The sequence below is a fragment of the Abramis brama genome (assembly GCF_963993115.1).
Source record: "Abramis brama genome assembly, chromosome: 18".
In the NCBI taxonomy this organism is placed as follows: Eukaryota; Metazoa; Chordata; class Actinopteri; order Cypriniformes; family Leuciscidae; genus Abramis; species Abramis brama.
In genome coordinates, this window is record NC_139980.1 from 6,549,089 (window position 1) to 6,567,967 (window position 18,879).

The following is an 18,879-nucleotide window of genomic DNA, read 5'->3' on the forward strand; positions in this document are numbered from 1 at the left end:
GCGTGCTGTCCAAGAGCGTGGCAGAAAAATGAATTGTGGTTGAGCGCTGCCATTACTCCTGAGGCCAGATCTTAGCATTTATTAATAACAAATATTTCAGAGGCCCAGCTGGTCTCTGATTAATCAGATTTTAATAAGATTTTGCTGGCTCAATGTGGCATTGCTGTGAGTGTGTGGGGTTACAGAACAAGAGGGGCTTGGCAAGCACAATGCCACTTTCATTCTGCCACCATTATTCAATCCTAAACACTTTAGCATTCTCTCTCACATCACATAAATCTAAAGAGTTTTACGGGTCATGAATTAGAGAGTGGTATTAGTTGTGGAGTATTTGACTTTCCATATTCCACATGAAATCGGCCCTCACTAATTAATATAAATTGCTATTTTTTAGGTTCGTGATGACAACAAGAGACAGCACCCTTGTCTTGTCGACTTTTCTAAACTGCCAGAAACAGAAAAGAATTATAACCTGCAAATGTCAACTGAAACTTTGAAGTGAGTATTACCTCAATGTCCTCTATAATACAGACTTGCATATGCTGTAAAAGGCTTTACTTTGGGCTATGATTATTAAAATGCTTATTGTAATTAAATGCACATCAGTAAATATTGATAGGCTGTGGCTGCAAATTCATCCCAATACAGTCTCTAGACTCAGCAGTATTTAGATTGAATCGCAATAACCAGCTCAATGAGGTGTTAAACAGATTCATTTTGTTTACAGTACTTGTCTTTGACACTTCGACTTGCATCTTTCATAAAGTATTGCTCATACTGTTTGTCTGATCATTTCCTCAGTTTTCTGAAAGTTATTCTTTTTCAGGACCCTACTTGCTTTGGGCTGCCATGTTGCTCAAGTCAATATAGATGCTGAGGAAGACTTGAAAAAGATGAAACTCCCCAAGAAGTAAAACATAATAATATCATAAAGTTCATATTTTAGCTAGCTGTCTAAATAAAGTTTGATTTATGAACATTTTGATATTGTTAAATATTTTTCTTGTTTCTGCTTTAATTCCTTTCCCATTTGTATCCTAATTAATTTAAAGCTACATGATGGCAAATGGTTATAAACCTACACCACTAGACCTTTCTGAAGTGAAACTGACACTTGGTCAAGAGGTTCTAGTTGATAAACTGGCTGAAAACGCTCATAATGTTTGGGCCAAAGATCGCATCAAACAAGGATGGACCTATGGTATTCAGCAGGTAAAAATGTCCTTTTTATTATTCATTAGATATAATGTTGCCTTAAGCGCATTGACAAACAAACCCATTAAGAATGATTAAAAGTAAAATCAACCATTTTTCCCCCATAAAGTTGTGTACAATCATGTCTTTTGCATTTTATTCAAAGGATTTGAAAAGCCGTCGTAATCCACGGTTGGTGCCATATGCTTTATTAGATGAACGCACTAAGAAATCAAACAGAGACAGTCTTCGTGAGGCCATCCGTACTCTGGTTGGATATGGATATTTCATTGATCCACCTGATCAAGAGTGTGAGTTTTAATTCATTCTCATTCTCTCTCTCTCTGTCTCTGTCTCTCTCTCTCTCTCATATATATATATATATATATATATATATATATATATATATATATATATATATATATATATATATATATGTATATATATGTATATATATGTATATATATGTATATGTATATATATGTATATGTATGTATATGTATATATATGTATATGTATATATATATATATATATGTGTGTATATATATATATATATATATATATATATATATATATATATATATATATATATATATTAGGGCTGTGAAAAGATTAATCGCAATTAATCGCATCCAAAATAAAAGTTTGTGTTTACATAATAAATGTGCGTGTACTGTGTTTAATTATTTTGTATATATAAATACACACACTTGCATGTATATATTTAAGAAAAAATTATTTATATACAAAATATTTATATTTATATGTAATATAAATTATATATAAATATATACAGTATATACATGCAAATATTTTTTAAATAAATACAATGCATGGCATGTGTGTGTATTTATATATACAAAATAATTATACACAGTACACACACATTTATTATGTAAACACAAACTTTTATTTTGGATGCGATTAATCGCGATTAATCTTTTCACAGCCCTAAATATATATATGTACTTATGCCCACTCTTCATGAGCAAACTGCTTCAGCTGTCTCAGCTTTAATGGGTGCCTTCTCCAGACTGCATCCCTTTCCATAATGTCTGTTGGGCTTCAATTCAGGGCTCATAGAAGGCCACTTCAAAACAGTCCAGTATTTTGTTCTCAGCCATTCTTGAGTGCTTTTAGCTGTATGTTTTGAGTCATTATCCTGTTGGAGGACCCATGAGCTGTGACTGAGACAGAGGTCTTTCTGATGCTTGCCAGTACATTTCACTCCAGAATGCCTTGATTGTGTTTAGACTTCATAGTGCCCTGCACAGATTCAAGGCACCCTGTGCCAGATGCAGGAAAGCAGCCTCTTCTCTTTGAAAGCTTTATTTCCGTCTGTGAACACATGATGGATGGTGTGATCAGACACTGATGTACCCTGACCTTGGAGTTCAGCTTGTGTATCTTTGAAAGTTTTCCTTGGCTCTTTGACTACCATTTGCACTATCCTTCTGTTCAATCTAGGGTTGATTTTCCCCTTGGGGTCGTGTCCAGGAGGTTGGCTACAGTCCCATGGACCTTAAACTTCTTTACAATATTTAAATCTATAGTCACAGGAACATCAAGTTGCTTGGTGATGCATGCTTGTCTGTGATTTTCTTTCTGATCTCATCAGACAACTATTATTTTGCATTCTCTGGTCCATGTTCAGTATGGTGCACACAATGATACTAGACAGCAGATTGAATACTTTCTCCATTTAAATAGGCTGAATGACTGATTACAAGATTGAGTCATGTGTGATACTAATTAAGCAAAACACTTAAATCATCACTATAATACAATTATTTGTATTTCTTTCCTAGGGGTTCCAACAAATCTGTCCGGACAATTTTAGAATATCTCTGTAGAATAAACAAAAATCTTCTCACTGTAATGCGGGGTACTTGAGAAAGATGAAGGATAGGATCCAATTGCAACTAAAATGTTTTTTTTTTTTAACTAACAACACCAGAGTAAATCCAGGCACAAGGATATAAAAACACAGGATAACAAGAGGCTAACAAGGAACAGGTGTGGGTAATTAATCTCTATGGAAACGCCTCGGTTACGACTGTAACCTCGGTTCCCTGAAGAGGGAACGAGCGTTGCGTCGAGTTTGACGCTATGGGAACGCTTTGCGTGATGACGTCTTGAAGCACATGTAAAATCAGTCCAATGGTGTGGCGGAACGTCAGAGGCGGGTGACGTCACGTACCAGGAAGCTATAAAAGCCGGCCCGAAACAGAAAACGAAAGCTTCGTAAAGTCTGAAGTCGTGTTGACAGGCATGAAGGAGATATGGCAAGGTGACGCAACGCTCGTTCCCTCTTCAGGGAACCGAGGTTACAGTCGTAACCGAGGCGTTCCCTTTCAAGGGAACTCGCGTTGCGTCGAGTTTGACGCTATGGGAACGTCTATACCAACGCCTCCATAGCTACAAATGTCTGTCCTGTGTGAAATCTGGTGAGCAGCACTAGGAAGACAAAACATGAGACCCTGGAGCAGAGTCTAGATCCAGAGAGTAGAACCTGACGAAAGTGTGCGGTGAGGACCAGCCTGCCGCATCACAAACGTCCTGTAACGAAACTCCTGATATAAGGGCCTTAGAGGCCGCCATACTCCTCGTAGAGTGCGACCGGACAGCCAAAGGAGAAGGCTGTCCAGCCGCCTCATAAGCAAGTGAGATAGTCTCAACCACCCACTGCTCATCCTTTGCTTAGACACTGGACCTCCCTTGTTAGGGGAGCAAATGTCACTTTTACGCCACAGGGCAGCTCTGTGGACATACGCGTCTAACGCCCGAACAGGGCAAAGCAAATTATTAGCCTCCTGGTCCGATTTCGAAAGGGAGGAGGACCTCCAAGTGCCACGAGGGAAACGAGATACCAAAGGGGTCTTTCCCCACAGACATTCCACCCAAAGGACTGTGGTAAGCACCTACGGCCGCCACATAAACCTTTAAAGTGGACGGGGTCAGACCTGCAGTGAACCGGTCCTGCAGGAACTCCAGAACTGTACCAATTGGGCAGTTGACTGGATCCAACCGACGGTCACTACACAAAGAGGTGAATACTCTCCAGTTCAGGGCATAAAGTTTCCTCGTGGAGGGAGCTCTGGACTGTAGAATGGTCTCAACAACCTCAGTTGAGAGACCTGACTCTATGAGCTGGGCCCCCTCAGAGGCCAAGCCCACAGGTTCCACAGTTCTGGGCTGGGGTGAAATATCGAGCCCTCCGCCTGGGACAGAAGGTCCCTCCTGACGGGTAGCTCCAGAGGAGGCCCGTCGAGGAGCGACACAAGATCGGGAAACCATACTCTGCCCGGCCAGCGCGGGGCTATAAGAAGCAGGCAAACCCGGTCCCTGCGAACTCTCTCCAGAACTCCCGGGAGCAGAGCAACTGGGGGAAAAGCGTACAGACGTAGCCTCGGCCACGTCTGCACCACAGCATCCAGTCCAAAGGAGCTGGATGCGTGAGGGAGAACCAAAGTGGACAGTGAGACGTCTCTCGAGACGCAAACAGACCCACTTATAATTTCCATATCAGCTCCACCACCTCGGGGGTGGAGCCACCATTCCCCGGGCCTCGGCCCCTGCCTCGACAGAGTGTCTGCTCCTATATTCTGGACCCCGGGGATGTAGGCTGCCTTGAGTGACAGCAACTTCCCCTGGGACCACAAGAGGATATGGCGTGTCAGCGCAAACCCCCTTGATATAGGCGACTACCGACGTGTTGTCCGTATGTACTACACATGGTGTCCCCTGAGACCTGTGATAAAGCTCCTCAGAGCCCGGAAGACAGCTAACATCTCTAGGCTATAGAATGCCAGGAACGATGATGGTCTTCCCACAGACCTTGAGATGAGCGACCCTCAGGATCGCTCCCCAACCCGTGAGGGAAGCATCCGTCGTTAGCAGTTTGCGACGACAAGGAGCTCCCAGCACTGGGCCCTGGGACAGGAACCAAGGTTTCTTCCACATAACCAAGGCACGTAGGCATCACCGCGTGACCTTGATTGTGCGAAATGGGTTGCCCCTCGGGGAAAAACCCTCTGGTCCTGAGCCACCACTGCAGGGGCCTCATGTGCAGCAGTCCAAAAGGTATCCCGTTGGAAGCTGCTGCCATGAGACCCAACAGTCTCTGGAACTGTTTGACAGTGAGTAGCTGGCCTAGCTTTACACTTCTCACAGCTGCCAGGATCGAAGCGTGGCGATGACAGGCGCGCCTGCATCGACACTGAATCCCAAACCACGCCTAAAAAAGTGGTCCTCTAAAATAGAGAAGCACACTTTTCTTGGCGTTCAGCCGTAACCCCAACTCTTTCATATGGGCGAGAACAACATCTCGATGTTGAACCGCCATCTAATGCGACTGAGCTAAAATCAACCAATCGTCGATGTAGTTTGTGATGCGAATACCCCGGAGGCGCAGAGGCGCCAGAGCTGCATCCACGCATTTGGTGAAAGTGCGGGGTGATAAAGCCAGGCCGAATGGAAGAACTCGATATTGGTATGCTTTGCCCCCGAAAGCAAACCTCAGGAACTTCCAATGACACGGACGGATGGAAATATGCGTCCTTGAGGTCTATCGTGACAAACCAGTCCTCGGACTAATCTGTGGCACGATTGTCTCAATGTTAACATTTTGAACTTGAGCTGCATGACAACTCGAAGACCTAAAATGGGACGCAATCCCTCGTCCTACTTTGGAACTATGAAGTACCGGCTGTAAAACCCGGTTTCCCTGTTGGAGGGAGGTACATATTCTATGGCCCCTTTCTCTAACAGAGTGTTTACTTCCTGTTCCATAACCAGAACCTGCTCGGGGCCCACCATTGTGGGCAGGACCCCCATAAACCGCGGTGGGCGTTACTAGAATTGTATCTAATACCCTTTTTCCACGGTCTGCAGGACCCAACGAGAAACATTTGACAGTAGCTTCCACGCTGTCAAAGATTCTACTAGAGGTACCAGTCTCTCGAGACTGGTTTCTGGATTTTGTTGCTGTTGAGTAGTCGGTTCGTCGCCCTGTAACGGCGCACCGGCAGGGAACGACCAAACAGACTGCTCTAGCACCCTCCTCAGAGGGGGCGGGCATCCCGAGGCCACTACGTTTCCGGGTGGACCTTGAGATATGTGCTCGCCGGAGACCGCTGCGCCCTGTAACACCGGAGGCGGCAGGGTTAGCAGAACGGTCCCCTGAGGGCACCGAAGAGAGACGGCACCGTATTTTTCTCCTGCTGTTGAGCAGTCGGTTCGTCGCCCTGTAACGGCGCACCGGCAGGGAACGACCAAACAGACTGCTCTAGCACCCTCCTCAGAGGGGGCGGGCATCCCGAGGCCACTACGTTTCCGGGTGGACCTTGAGATATGTGCTCGCCGGAGACCGCTGCGCCCTGTAACGCCGGAGGCGGCAGGGTTGGCAGAACGGTCCCCTGAGGGCACCGAAGAGAGACGGGCACCGTGAAAAGAGGTGTTAACCGCTCTGCTTCGGGGGGACTACCCTCATTTGTCCTGAGCCCTCAGACATCAGGACTTTTTCCCAGCAGCCTTCTTGGCGGTAATAACGGTCCGCAGATCCGTTTTACCCCTCGAAGACTGCTGGGTTTGAGAGCGCCCTCCGTGTCCCCGAGATTTTTGTGGGGGAGCACGGGAGGAAACGCTCTGTTTCTGAGTGGCGCGGTGCTCAGCGCTCTTTCTAGAGGAGTGAGGCTGCTCCCGCTCAGCAGCCTCATAGAAAGAACGGCGGGGGAGAAGTTTCTGGAGAGCAGCAGCTTGCTTAGCGGCTTCTTGTGATTTTGCTACCGCAACACTAACTGCATCACCAAACAGACCAACAGTGGAGACCGGAGCATCTAAGAGAACATGCTTTTCTTTATCCTTGATATCACTTAGATTGAGCCACAGATGCCTCTCAGTGGCCACCAGGGCTGCCATAGACCGCCCGATAGATTTAGCGGTCTCCTTGGTGGCCCTGAGAGACAAATCTGTGGCTCTGCGAAGTTCGGCCACAGTGTCAGGTCCAATTCCCCCGCCCTCCTCCAAATCCCCCAATAATTCAGCCTGATAGGCTTGTAAAATGGACATCGTATGCAGACACGCTGCAGCTTGACCAGCGGCTGCATACGATTTATGAACCAGGGAAGATGTTACTTTAACTGGCTTAGAGGGAAGTGTAGGAGCTTTCAGAGAAGATGCCGTTGCTGGAGAGAGATAGCCCGCAAGCGTCTCTTCCACCTTCGGCATCTCCCCATAACCATACTCTTTATATTTAGATATTGAGGAGTAGTGAGATGTTTGTGGTGTATAAACTCTGTGAGACACTGGTTTCGCCCACGATCTCGACACCTCGGTGTGGAGATCGGGGAAAAACGGCAGGCTCCTGCGCTGGGGCTGCGCACGAGATGGCAGGAAGCGTTCGTCGAGCTTACTTTTCGAACGAACGTCCTGCCTATCTTCTGGCCACTCAATAGACAGTCTGTCAACAGCTCTAGTAATGACATCGAGCAGTTCCTCAAACGCATGAGACTGAGGTGGCGAATCCTCAGACTCAGCTTCAATACTCACAACATCCAACTCCTCAGAGCTGGATAGTTGCAGTACTGGTGCCTCTATCGGGGGGGAAGAAACCGCCGCGCGTGCTTCCACACCCTGAGAGGCACTGGATCTGTCAGTAAGAGGCTGAGATAAGGCAGAGCCCGTCTCAACATCCACTGACAGATCCATTTGCGAACCCCAGGTCTGAGATCGCCGCCGAGCCTCAGCCGCGGCGGGACCCGAGCCCTGGGGAACGTGGTCGGGATTGAACCGAGCCAAGCGGGATCGGAGCGTCCGCAATGGAAGCGCACAGCAATGCACACAGTCACCACCCTCGAGTGCTGACTGGGCATGCTCCTCTCCCAAACAAACAACACAAAGAGTGTGTGTGTCACCTCCCGTTAAATAACGCGGGCAGGGATGGACACACACTCTAAACTGCTGCTCGCTCGCCATACTGAATATATATATATATGATATAGACAGACAACACCAAATATACAGACAGATTTCACACAGAGCGCAACTGAAGACTCAGAAAGCTTTCGTTTTCTGTTTCGGGCCGGCTTTTATAGCTTCCTGGTACGTGACGTCACCCGCCTCTGACGTTCCGCCACACCATTGGACTGATTTTACATGTGCTTCAAGACGTCATCACGCAAAGCGTTCCCATAGCGTCAAACTCGACGCAACGCGAGTTCCCTTGAAAGGGAACTAACAAGGGTGACTTTGGAAACAAAGTAAACAGGAACTAAACACAGGAGGTGAACTGGGAACAATGGAATCAAGAAAATACACTTAAAAATAAAAGTCCTCTAAACAAGGAATTTTAAAACACTTTATTTGCATTACTCTATGACATAGCAAAGGCATGCAGATATACATGAGATAATTCCTTTTAATTTACTCAGTTTTAGGAGGAATGAAGCATATTTTCAGTGAGATGTAAGGGTACCAACAAATTTGTCCATGTCTGTATATATTCTTTATTTTATAAATATGCAATAAATTATTTCACAAATTCTTTAGCTGCTCACCATGTAGATGAGGGCATTGAATCCATCCGTCTCTTCCGTGTGGAGAAGACCTACGCTGTGAAGACAGGGAAGTGGTATTTTGAGTTTGAGGCGCTCACTGGAGGTGACATGAGGGTGGGCTGGGCACGGCCTGGATGCAGACCTGATAAGGAACTGGGACTCGATGACCAAGCCTTCATCTTTGATGGCTACAGGGTGATTATCTGATACTTACACATTGACCTGTTATTAGTTTTATTTTTGATATATAGTGGTACAAGTTATTGAGGACATGCAGTGAAGTCCAAATGATTTTCAGTGTGTGAACTGTAAACACATTCGAATGTACTGAACAAAACAGTAGTATTTTCTCATGAATCTACATACAATACTATATTTCATCCGATCACAAAATTAAACGAATAATGTTTGCTAATAATGTATTAGTCAATAACGATACATGATTTTAATGGTTTTGATCTAATCCAAAAAATTGCTGCCAGGGCCGCCGGGTGCATATGGGCAGTCATTTCTTTGGGCGGTCATGGAAGAAAGGAGATGTGGTGGGCTGCATGATCAACATGGAGGACAAATCCATGATATTCACCCTGAATGGAGAGCTCTTAATCACCAACAAGGGCTCTGAGCTCTGCTTTGCTGACTTTGAAACTGAAGATGGTAAACAGACAATAATCTTCATAAAAACAAAACATGTAACATATATTATATTACTTAAAAAGTTGCATGGTCAAAATAAAAGTAATAGAACATGGCATTAATTTAAATGACTGGTCATCAGTTTTCAGTCCAACCTTGAAAATGTTGATACAAACTGACCTTTGTCACCCCTAGGGTTCATTCCAGTGTGCAGCCTGGGTCTTTCCCAAATTGGTCGCATGAACTTGGGGAAAGATGCTAATACTTTTAAGTACTACACTATGTGTGGCCTTCAGGAGGGCTTTGAACCCTTTGCTGTCAACATGAATCGAGAGGTCACCATGTGGTTCAGCAAACGCCTGCCAACATTTGTGAATGTGCCAGAGGAGCACCCCCATATTGAGGTATAGAATGATGTTGAATTTGTGGATTATATCCCAAGACTGTCTTGGAAAATACTGGGATGGGTTCTTTAATTGGCATCCGTTTGTGTTTAGGTTACTAGAATAGATGGGTCTGTGGACACACCTCCATGTCTAAAGGTGACACACAAGACATTTGGCACCCAGGCCAGCAATGACGATATGGTCTGTTGTCGTCTGAGCATGCCTGTTGATTTCCACTCTGGCCCTCGGAAGATCACTGATATCAATGAGGTGATTGCTGATGCACAAAGATCGAAGAAGGACGATGGAGGCAAGATGGATTATGGCAGCATTACAAAGGTAAAAAAAAAAATATATATATATATATTATACTCAAGTACAGTACTTGCATTGCAGCCCACTAATCAATTACATTTGAGAATAATAAAAGAACTTTATTATTGTTCTTATTTGACTTTTGATGTCCATGTGCTTGTGCTTTAGTACTTTTACTCTGTGAGAGTGTTTGCCGGACAAGATCCATCATCAGTTTGGGTGGGCTGGGTAACACCAGACTACCATTACTACAGCAAACATTTCAGCCTTAACACAGTTCGCACCGTCACAGTAACACTGGGAGACGAGCGGGGACGTGTTCATGAGAGGTCAGTTCAAAAGACTGGTTCTCATTACCCTAATGAACACCAAAAGAAACCCCATCAATTCAGACTGCTGTTCCTTTTTCACACAGTCATTTTCACACCTCTCCAACATATATTAATAGCCCAGAAAGTTTCTCAGAATGTGCTCATTGTTGTCTTTTTGTCATCTCTCTTAATTCAGTGTGAGGAGAAGTAACTGTTACATGGTCTGTGCTGGCGACATTGTCAGCCAGTCCACAGGCCGTAGTAACACTGATCTGGAGATTGGCTGCTCCATAGATCTTGCCTCAGGCCTGGTCTCATTCACTGCCAATGGCAGAGAGCTGCCTAACGCATACCAGGTAATCTCAACTTCGAACCTTTAACAAAATAGGGCACAGGGATGTCGCTAGACGTAAATAACATACAGAGCTTAGTATTGTAATGCAATATTATAATGCAAAGCTCAGTACAAGAGTAAATAATTCAATAATTAAATTCACATTTTCAGGATTTTTATTTTGACTATTAATGCTGCTATAAGGGTTTGCTAGAAAAGATAATAAAATAAGTGATCAACTAAGAGGTATACCATAAAAGATACAAAAAAAGAAAATGTATTTACATTTATTTAAATAGATCTATTAAAATTGCAAATGACAGTGCATTTCCGGGGCTCAGTCCCAGGCAATTTGGTGATATTTGATGTTTATTGTACAGTTATTTTGGACCAATGAGATGTCACAATGTGCAGAGCTATCCTAGCACAATAATGGCACATACACCAAGTGGTTTACAAAATTGCTGCATCCGAAATCACATTCTCTGCACCAAATTGCATATTTTTGCTCAGTTTGGGCCTCTGAATAAAATTGAGGTATTTATTTCCTCCTCGAGTATGAGCTCCATATTCTCACTCTATAATAGTATATGGGACATAAAAGCATGATGAATCAAATATAAAACTCAACACAAACTTTTTTCCTAAAAATTTTGTCTAAAGGTTCAATAAACTGTTCCAGTAAAAAAAAAGAAAAGTTTATTATTGACTATTATTTTATATGTCAGACTTTACAGGGTTAAGCATTTGGGACCTCAGTTGGGTTGAAAGTGAGACTTTCCAGAGAGCTAGTAAAGGCTACTGCAATATAACATTAATGAAGCTCTGTGCTCAGTCTAGTCTTAGTTTGCCTCAGGTTCTGATTTTGAATCAGACTCACATTAGCAATTATGTAAAGGCTGTATCATGTCTGAGCAGACTGGATTTAAATTAAAAGTAGCGTAAACCAAGTAGTGTGCAACACTTGCTTGTCCAAGTAGAGCAAGTAAACTATAATCATAATGGACTTCATATGCTTTCTGCCTTCTTAGGTTGAGCCTAACACTAAGCTATTCCCTGCTGTGTTTGTTCAACCCACGAGTCCCAACCTCTTCCAGTTTGAGTTTCCAAAAATCCCAGTAAGTCTATACTACTAATGTACTCAAGTTTCTCTGTTTCACATATTTGTAATTCACTGACATCTGCATCAATTGTCACACAGGATGCAATGCCCCTGTCTTCAGCCATCTTCAAGAGTTTACAAAAAAACCCGGAGCCCCAGTGTCCTCCTCGGCTGGATGTCCAGACAATTGTGTCCGTGCTGTGGAGCAGAATGCCCAACACCTTCCTGTCGGTGGAGACGGCCCGTGTGAGTGAGAGACATGGCTGGGTGGTGCAATGTCTGGAGCCCCTGCAGATGATGGGCGTGCATATCCCAGAGGAGAACAGGTGATGCATTACTCATGCACTCAGTTTTACACATTGGCAACTTTGTGATCCTGGGAATGTGACCTTTCATTGAAATAAAACCCCTTAAGTGCTCATTTGGCTCCTTACTCAAATTCCAACTGAGTTGGATGATCTTAAACCTCTTCCTGTTTCCCCCACCATAGGTGTATCGACATCATGGAGCTGTCGGAAAATGAAGATCTACGGCAGTTCCACTATCACACTTTAAAGCTTTTTTGCGCCCTTTGTGCCCTGGGCAACACTCGTGTAGCTCACGCCCTCTGCAGCCATCTCGACCAATCGCAGCTCCTGTACACCATTGATAACCAATACCTGACTGGTCAGCTACGTGAAGGCTTTTACAGTGTCCTCATTAGCATTCACCTGGAGACAGCCAAAGAGGCCCATCTAATGATGAACAACGAGTTTATAATCCCAGTGACGGATGAGACAAGGAGCATCCGCCTCTTCCCTGACGACTCAAAGCGTCACTCTCTTCCTGGAGTGGGCCTGAGCACCTCACTTACCACTCGCCTCAATTTCTCCCCACCATGTTTCATTACCACCAAGCGTGATCAGCCTCTCTATAGCCCCGAGATCCCTCTGGGTATCCTGAAGGAGAAAGCCATCAGTATGCTGACGGAAGCTGTGCAGGGCGGAGGCACCCACATTCGAGATCCTGTGGGCGGAAGCGTCGAGTATCAGTTTGTTCCGATTCTCAAGTTGATTGGCACACTGCTGATAATGGGGGCGTTGACCAGCGAGGAGGTGAGAATCATTCTGCTCCTCGTTGACCCCAGTGTGTTTGGGGACGGTAAGGAGGAGGAGAAACAGACAGCAGTTGCAGAACAAGGAGCCGAGAAAGAGGAGGCCACCAGTAATGAAGAGAAGGCTGTGGAGGCGGGAGAGGAAGAGAGTAAAGAGGCCAAGCAGCTTCCCAAAGGTCTTCTGGAGAAGAGCTTGCCTGAATCGGTCAAACGCCAGGTGAATGACTTGTCTTGTTCATGATGACCTGTCGTTTGCCATGCACATCATTTTCTGATTAATGCCCATATTATGGTAAACCTTCATTTTCATGCTATTGGAATATTCTTGCTCTTGACATACTAATAATTTTGGACAGATATTTTAATCATTATTTAATATTTAATTTATTTAATGATTTAAACTATAAAAATTTTCCTTAAAGGGTTAGGTCACCCAAAAAATGAAAATTCTGTCAGTAATTACTCACCCTCATGTTGTTCCAACCCCGTAAGACTTTCGTTCATCTTCGGAACACAAATTAAGATATTTTTACGAGCACCACGACGCATGCGCGAGAACTGAGAAGATGACGCAGATGGGTCTCAATGTAGTGTTTAAAATGGTTGTAAAGTGTGCAGTTCCTGGATGTCCGAATTGTGAAAAAACCAACGAGAAAACGTAAAAGTCCCTTAACAATGCCGGAAAATGAATGGCTTACCTTTCACACTTTCCCATCAAATGATTGAGAGCTTCATCATCTCAGTTCTTGCGAATGCGTCGTGGCGCTTTCGTGAACTCACGTCTGAGGCCCACAAAGAAGAAAATTAATAGTTGAATAAAGTCATTTTCTTTGTTGTTTTTTGCGCACAAAAATAATTCTCGTCGCTTGATAAACTTAAGGTTGAGCCACTGTAGTCACTTGGACTATTTTAACGATGTCTTTACTAATTTTTCTGGGCTGGCAGAATGAAATTACATAGAAGCCTATAAAGGAGTGAGACAGCTCTCAGATTTCATCCAATATCTTAATTTGTGTTCCGAAGATGAACGAAAGTCTTACGGGGTTGGAACAACATGAGGGTGAGTAATTACTGACAGAATTTTCATTTTTGGGTGAACTAACTCTTTAAAATATATCAAAAGATATATCAAAAGTAAAAAAGTAAAGTTAACTAACTAAATAAATATAAAATAAAAAAGTAAATAAAATCAAAACATCAAAACTGATGTTATTGTTAAAGGAGCCGTATGTAATATTGTGGCCAAAACTGGTACTGCAATCACTTTCAAATTACTGTAGAGCGGTGTATCCCCTCCCCCTCCTCCCTGACTCGAGGTTGCCAGATAGGCTGCAGGATCCAGCAGGAACGTAGGCTGCTACAAGGAGCTTTCAACTAGAGCAGCAGAGCTGGCAACCCGGATGCCGAAACACTACTGACTTTGTGATTGGTAGATAGGTGGAGGGTGGAGCATCAGGCCAAAACACAACATGACAACATCAACATCAGTTGAGGGCTGCAACTTCACTTTTTAAATGACAATATCCTGGCCGTACTACTGTTGTCAGTGATATAAGTATTTGAAATGAACATGATTTCTTAATGTCTAGTGACATATCAGGGCCATTTTATGATTAATTGAAATACATTTCTTACATACAGCTCCTTTAACTAAAACGATTAAAAGTCATTTTCGGGAAATAAAACGAAATATAAGTAGTAGATGACATTTTTTTTTAAAGTTTAAGCTGAAGTACTAAAATGGCTAAAAATTAAATAAAGCTATATAGAAATATAAAAAATAAATAAATAAACAAACACAAAAGCACAACAAAATTACTAAAACTTAAATTAAAATTAATAAAAGATAATTCAAAATATTACAAATACAATATTATAATAGTATTTTCTGTTTATTTTTTAAACTGTTTATACTCCTACTGTGTGCGCTTCATTACAGTCACTCGTGACAAGTATATGAATAATACTAGAATAACACTTCTCTAAAAGTGTTTCTTTAACTTTTGTCTGTATATAATATCACCCTGAATTATCAGATTAATGCTTTACAGAAGTTTACATGATTCTTGTGCATTTAGAGACATAGTGACATGTGGTAACCCATACTTGGAATTTGTCCTCTGCATTTAACCCATCCAAGTTAGTGCACACACATTAGGAGTAGTGAGTAGTGAACATGCACACTGCAAACACCCAGAGCCGTAGGTGGACACAGTGGGCAGCCATTTTTGCTGTGGCGCCCTGGGAGCGATTGGGGGTTTGGTGCCTTGCTCAGTCATTTCCTGCTGATACTGAGAATCGAATCAGCAACCTTTAAGTTACCAGTCTGACTACCACGATTGCCCTGACACAAGTATAAACAAGTATAGTGAATTTGAAGTATGAGTTTGAGTATATGGACGATTTTTACAGTAACTGTAAAAGCTTTCTGTGGAAGTGAAAATCTCTAACAAATTTTTCAGGTTTTTAACCTCAACTCTCTGTTACTCCTCTAAAGTAACTATAAGATATATGCATTCAAATGAAGTGGGTTCTGTTTGTTTATCATGCAGATGTGTGAGCTACTGCACTATTTCTGTGACTGTGAGCTGAAGCAGCGCATTGAGGCTATCGTGGCCTTCTCAGATGATTTTGTATCCAAGCTGCAGTACAATCAGAAGTTCCGCTACAACGAGTTGATGCTAGCCTTCAACATGTCAGCTGCTGTCACTGCCAAGAAGACTAGAGAGTTCCGCTCACCTCCCCAAGAGCAGGTAGGCCTTCATCTTAGACCCACACAGAGCCACATTCTTTATAAAGCTCAGAATGTCCAAAGGCCTTTAATGACTCTTGAACACTTTACTCTTGACTCTTGACCATCTCCGATGTCTTCATCACATGCAGCATGTTTCGTTCAATGTGTTTCACTTCACTTCCTTTGTAATGTAATTCCAAATACAGTGAGGAAAATAAGTATTTGAACACCCTGCTATTTTGCAAGTTCTCCCACTTGGAAATCAAGGTACGGGTCTGAAATTGTCATCGTAGGTGCATGTCCACTGTGAGAGACATAATCTAAAAAAAAAAATCCAGAAATCACAATATATGATTTTTTAACTATTTATTTGTATGATACAGCTGCAAATAAGTATTTGAACACCTGTCTATCAGCTAGAATTCTGACCCTCAAAGACCTGTTAGTCTGCCTTTAAAATGTCCACCTCCACTCCATTTATTATCCTAAATTAGAGACACCTGTCCACTCCATACAATCAGTAAGAATCCAACTACTAACATGGCCAAGACCAAAGAGCTGTCCAAAGACACTAGAGACAAAATTGTACACCTCCACAAGGCTGGAAAGGGCTACGGGGAAATTGCCAAGCAGCTTGGTGAAAAAAGGTCCACTGTTGGAGCAATCATTAGAAAATGGAAGAAGCTAAACATGACTGTCAATCTCCCTCGGACTGGGGCTCCATGCAAGATCTCACCTCGTGGGGTCTCAATGATCCTAAGAAAGGTGAGAAATCAGCCCAGAACTACACGGGAGGAGCTGGTCAATGACCTGAAAAGAGCTGGGACCACCGTTTCCAAGGTTACTGTTGGTAATACACTAAGACGTCATGGTTTGAAATCATGCATGGCACGGAAGGTTCCCCTGCTTAAACCAGCACATGTCAAGGCCCGTCTTAAGTTTGCCAATGACCATTTGGATGATCCAGAGGAGTCATGGGAGAAAGTCATGTGGTCAGATGAGACCAAAATAGAACTTTTTGGTCATAATTCCACTAAACGTGTTTGGAGGAAGAAGAATGATGAGTACCATCCCAAGAACACCATCCCTACTGTGAAGCATGGGGGTGGTAGCATCATGCTTTGGGGGTGTTTTTCTGCACATGGGACAGGGCGACTGCACTGTATTAAGGAGAGGATGACCGGGGCCATGTATTGCGAGATTTTGGGGAACAACCTCCTTCCCTCAGTTAGAGCATTGAAGATGGGTCGAGGCTGGGTCTTCCAACATGACAATGACCCGAAGCACACAGCCAGGATAACCAAGGAGTGGCTCTGTAAGAAGCATATCAAGGTCTAGCCAGTCTCCAGACCTAAACCCAATAGAGAATCTTTGGAGGGAGCTCAAACTCCGTGTTTCTCAATGACAGCCCAGAAACCTGAATGATCTAGAGAAGATCTGTGTGGAGGAGTGGGCCAAAATCCCTCCTGCAGTGTGTGCAAACCTGGTGAAAAACTACAGGAAATGTCTGACCTCTGTAATTGCAAACAAGGCTACTGTACCAAATATTAACATTGATTTTCTCAGGTGTTCAAATACTTATTTGCAGCTGTATCATACAAATAAATAGTTAAAAAATCATACATTGTGATTTCTGGATTTTTTTTTTTAGATTATGTCTCTCACAGTGGACATGCACCTACGATGACAATTTCAGACCCCTCCATGATTTCTAAGTGGGAGAATTTGCAAAATAGCAGGGTGTTCAAATACTTATTTTCCTCACTGTATATACGGTATTTGTTGTTATTATACATATCTAATGACAAATAACACTGGGTTGTAGACCAAGGAATGTTCCTCCTGCTGTCGTCATGTTTCTTCTAATTTCTAAATGCGACTACATTCTTTTGGATGGGAACTAGCATCAGAACAGATTTTTGCCTTTTATTTGAATTAGTAGTGCAAATAAACCAGTGCCAAGGTCTTAACTTTATTTTCTTTTGATTTGCACTTAGCACAGCTCAAAGATTGATTCAGAATGGACATTTTCCCAAATTATTCATGTTTACTTTTTTTAATTACGTGTCTGTTTCGGCCACTGAGAAGATGCATCTTCTGCACCCACTCCATTATTCTCAGAGACACTGATTAGGACTGCTTGGCAGAACCGTTCACCCAATTAAAAATACACACATCTACTAACTGAGAAACACCTCTGTACTTTAGCCTTTTACATCATAAGCTCATGTTGGAAATAAACTTGTCTGTCTCTGTAACCAGGGCAACAGAAAGGTTTCCTACAGATACAGCTGATTTCCATTAGAATGTTACATAACGTCTGTGAAAGGTTAGGCTTATGAAATCTATATTTCATGATCCATCATATTAAAAAAAGAAGACTTGCTTCTCAGTTATTGCTGTGGTGGAGTGATGCTTTTTTCCTGAAGCAGCATATAACTTTTCATTGCAGATAAACATGCTGTTGAACTTCAGCGCTGGTGATGATTGCACCTGCCCCGAGGAGCTTCAAGAGGAACTTCAAGGCTTCCATGATGACCTTCGACTACATTGTGGTTTGTATTTATCCATTCTTTCCATTGTCCACCTCCATTCTCACCCCATATTTCTCTCTATATACGTGTTTTGAAAGGTCAAATCAAATGAAAATTCTACTTTATATGAGCTTGTGAAGTTTCTATTTTAATTCTAATTCCTTTAAATCTACAACCTGTTCCAACACAATTCAAATTCAGGAATTAGAATTTTAAAGACATTATTAATTCAACCCTAATACCGTGAAATGCCAGTTGCAGCGCAAATAATAGGAACATGCAGATAAAGTGAAAGAATGAAGCATTTATATAGTGCTTTACTTTGTACTACTGTAGTTGGATGATAAGGTGTTCATCTTTGTGTATATATGCAGGCATCCCTATGGAAGAGGAGGAGGAGGAGCAAGACACATCTCTTAAAGGCCGCCTGATGTCCCTGGTATACAAGATTAAAGGTCGTCCTCAAAAAACTGAGGAAGAACCAACTGAGCAAGAGCAGGCTGCTCCTAGTAAGGCTTTTGTCAAAAACAAATTCTTCTAACATTTTTTATTTCTGACTGTTTTGTATGCCTTTTGTTCTGCTTAATCTGGTTACAAAGACTGTATCCTGAAGGTCAGAACATTCTAAATAAAGTGTGCTAACATTTCTAATGAAAAATAACTTGTTAAGCAAAGCATTTACA

At 42.8% G+C, this 18,879-nt stretch overlaps 1 protein-coding gene across 4 annotated transcripts in view; it reads left to right on the forward strand.

The window, feature by feature from the left end:
* The window catches only part of ryr3 (ryanodine receptor 3), a 94,602-nt gene that overhangs the window by 39,802 nt on the left and 35,921 nt on the right, over positions 1-18,879 (forward strand). For all 4 annotated transcript variants that reach the window (XM_084091208.1, XM_084091209.1, XM_084091211.1 and 1 more), the window contains 16 exons: positions 395-498; positions 827-910; positions 1,053-1,212; positions 1,361-1,505; positions 8,744-8,946; positions 9,234-9,408; positions 9,583-9,791; positions 9,885-10,112; positions 10,257-10,417; positions 10,596-10,755; positions 11,765-11,851; positions 11,935-12,161; positions 12,326-13,145; positions 15,481-15,681; positions 18,115-18,217; positions 18,571-18,705. In XM_084091208.1, coding sequence (XP_083947334.1) covers positions 395-498; positions 827-910; positions 1,053-1,212; positions 1,361-1,505; positions 8,744-8,946; positions 9,234-9,408; positions 9,583-9,791; positions 9,885-10,112; positions 10,257-10,417; positions 10,596-10,755; positions 11,765-11,851; positions 11,935-12,161; positions 12,326-13,145; positions 15,481-15,681; positions 18,115-18,217; positions 18,571-18,705 — 3,202 coding nt within the window. The remainder of the gene's footprint in view (positions 1-394; positions 499-826; positions 911-1,052; positions 1,213-1,360; positions 1,506-8,743; positions 8,947-9,233; positions 9,409-9,582; positions 9,792-9,884; positions 10,113-10,256; positions 10,418-10,595; positions 10,756-11,764; positions 11,852-11,934; positions 12,162-12,325; positions 13,146-15,480; positions 15,682-18,114; positions 18,218-18,570; positions 18,706-18,879) is intronic.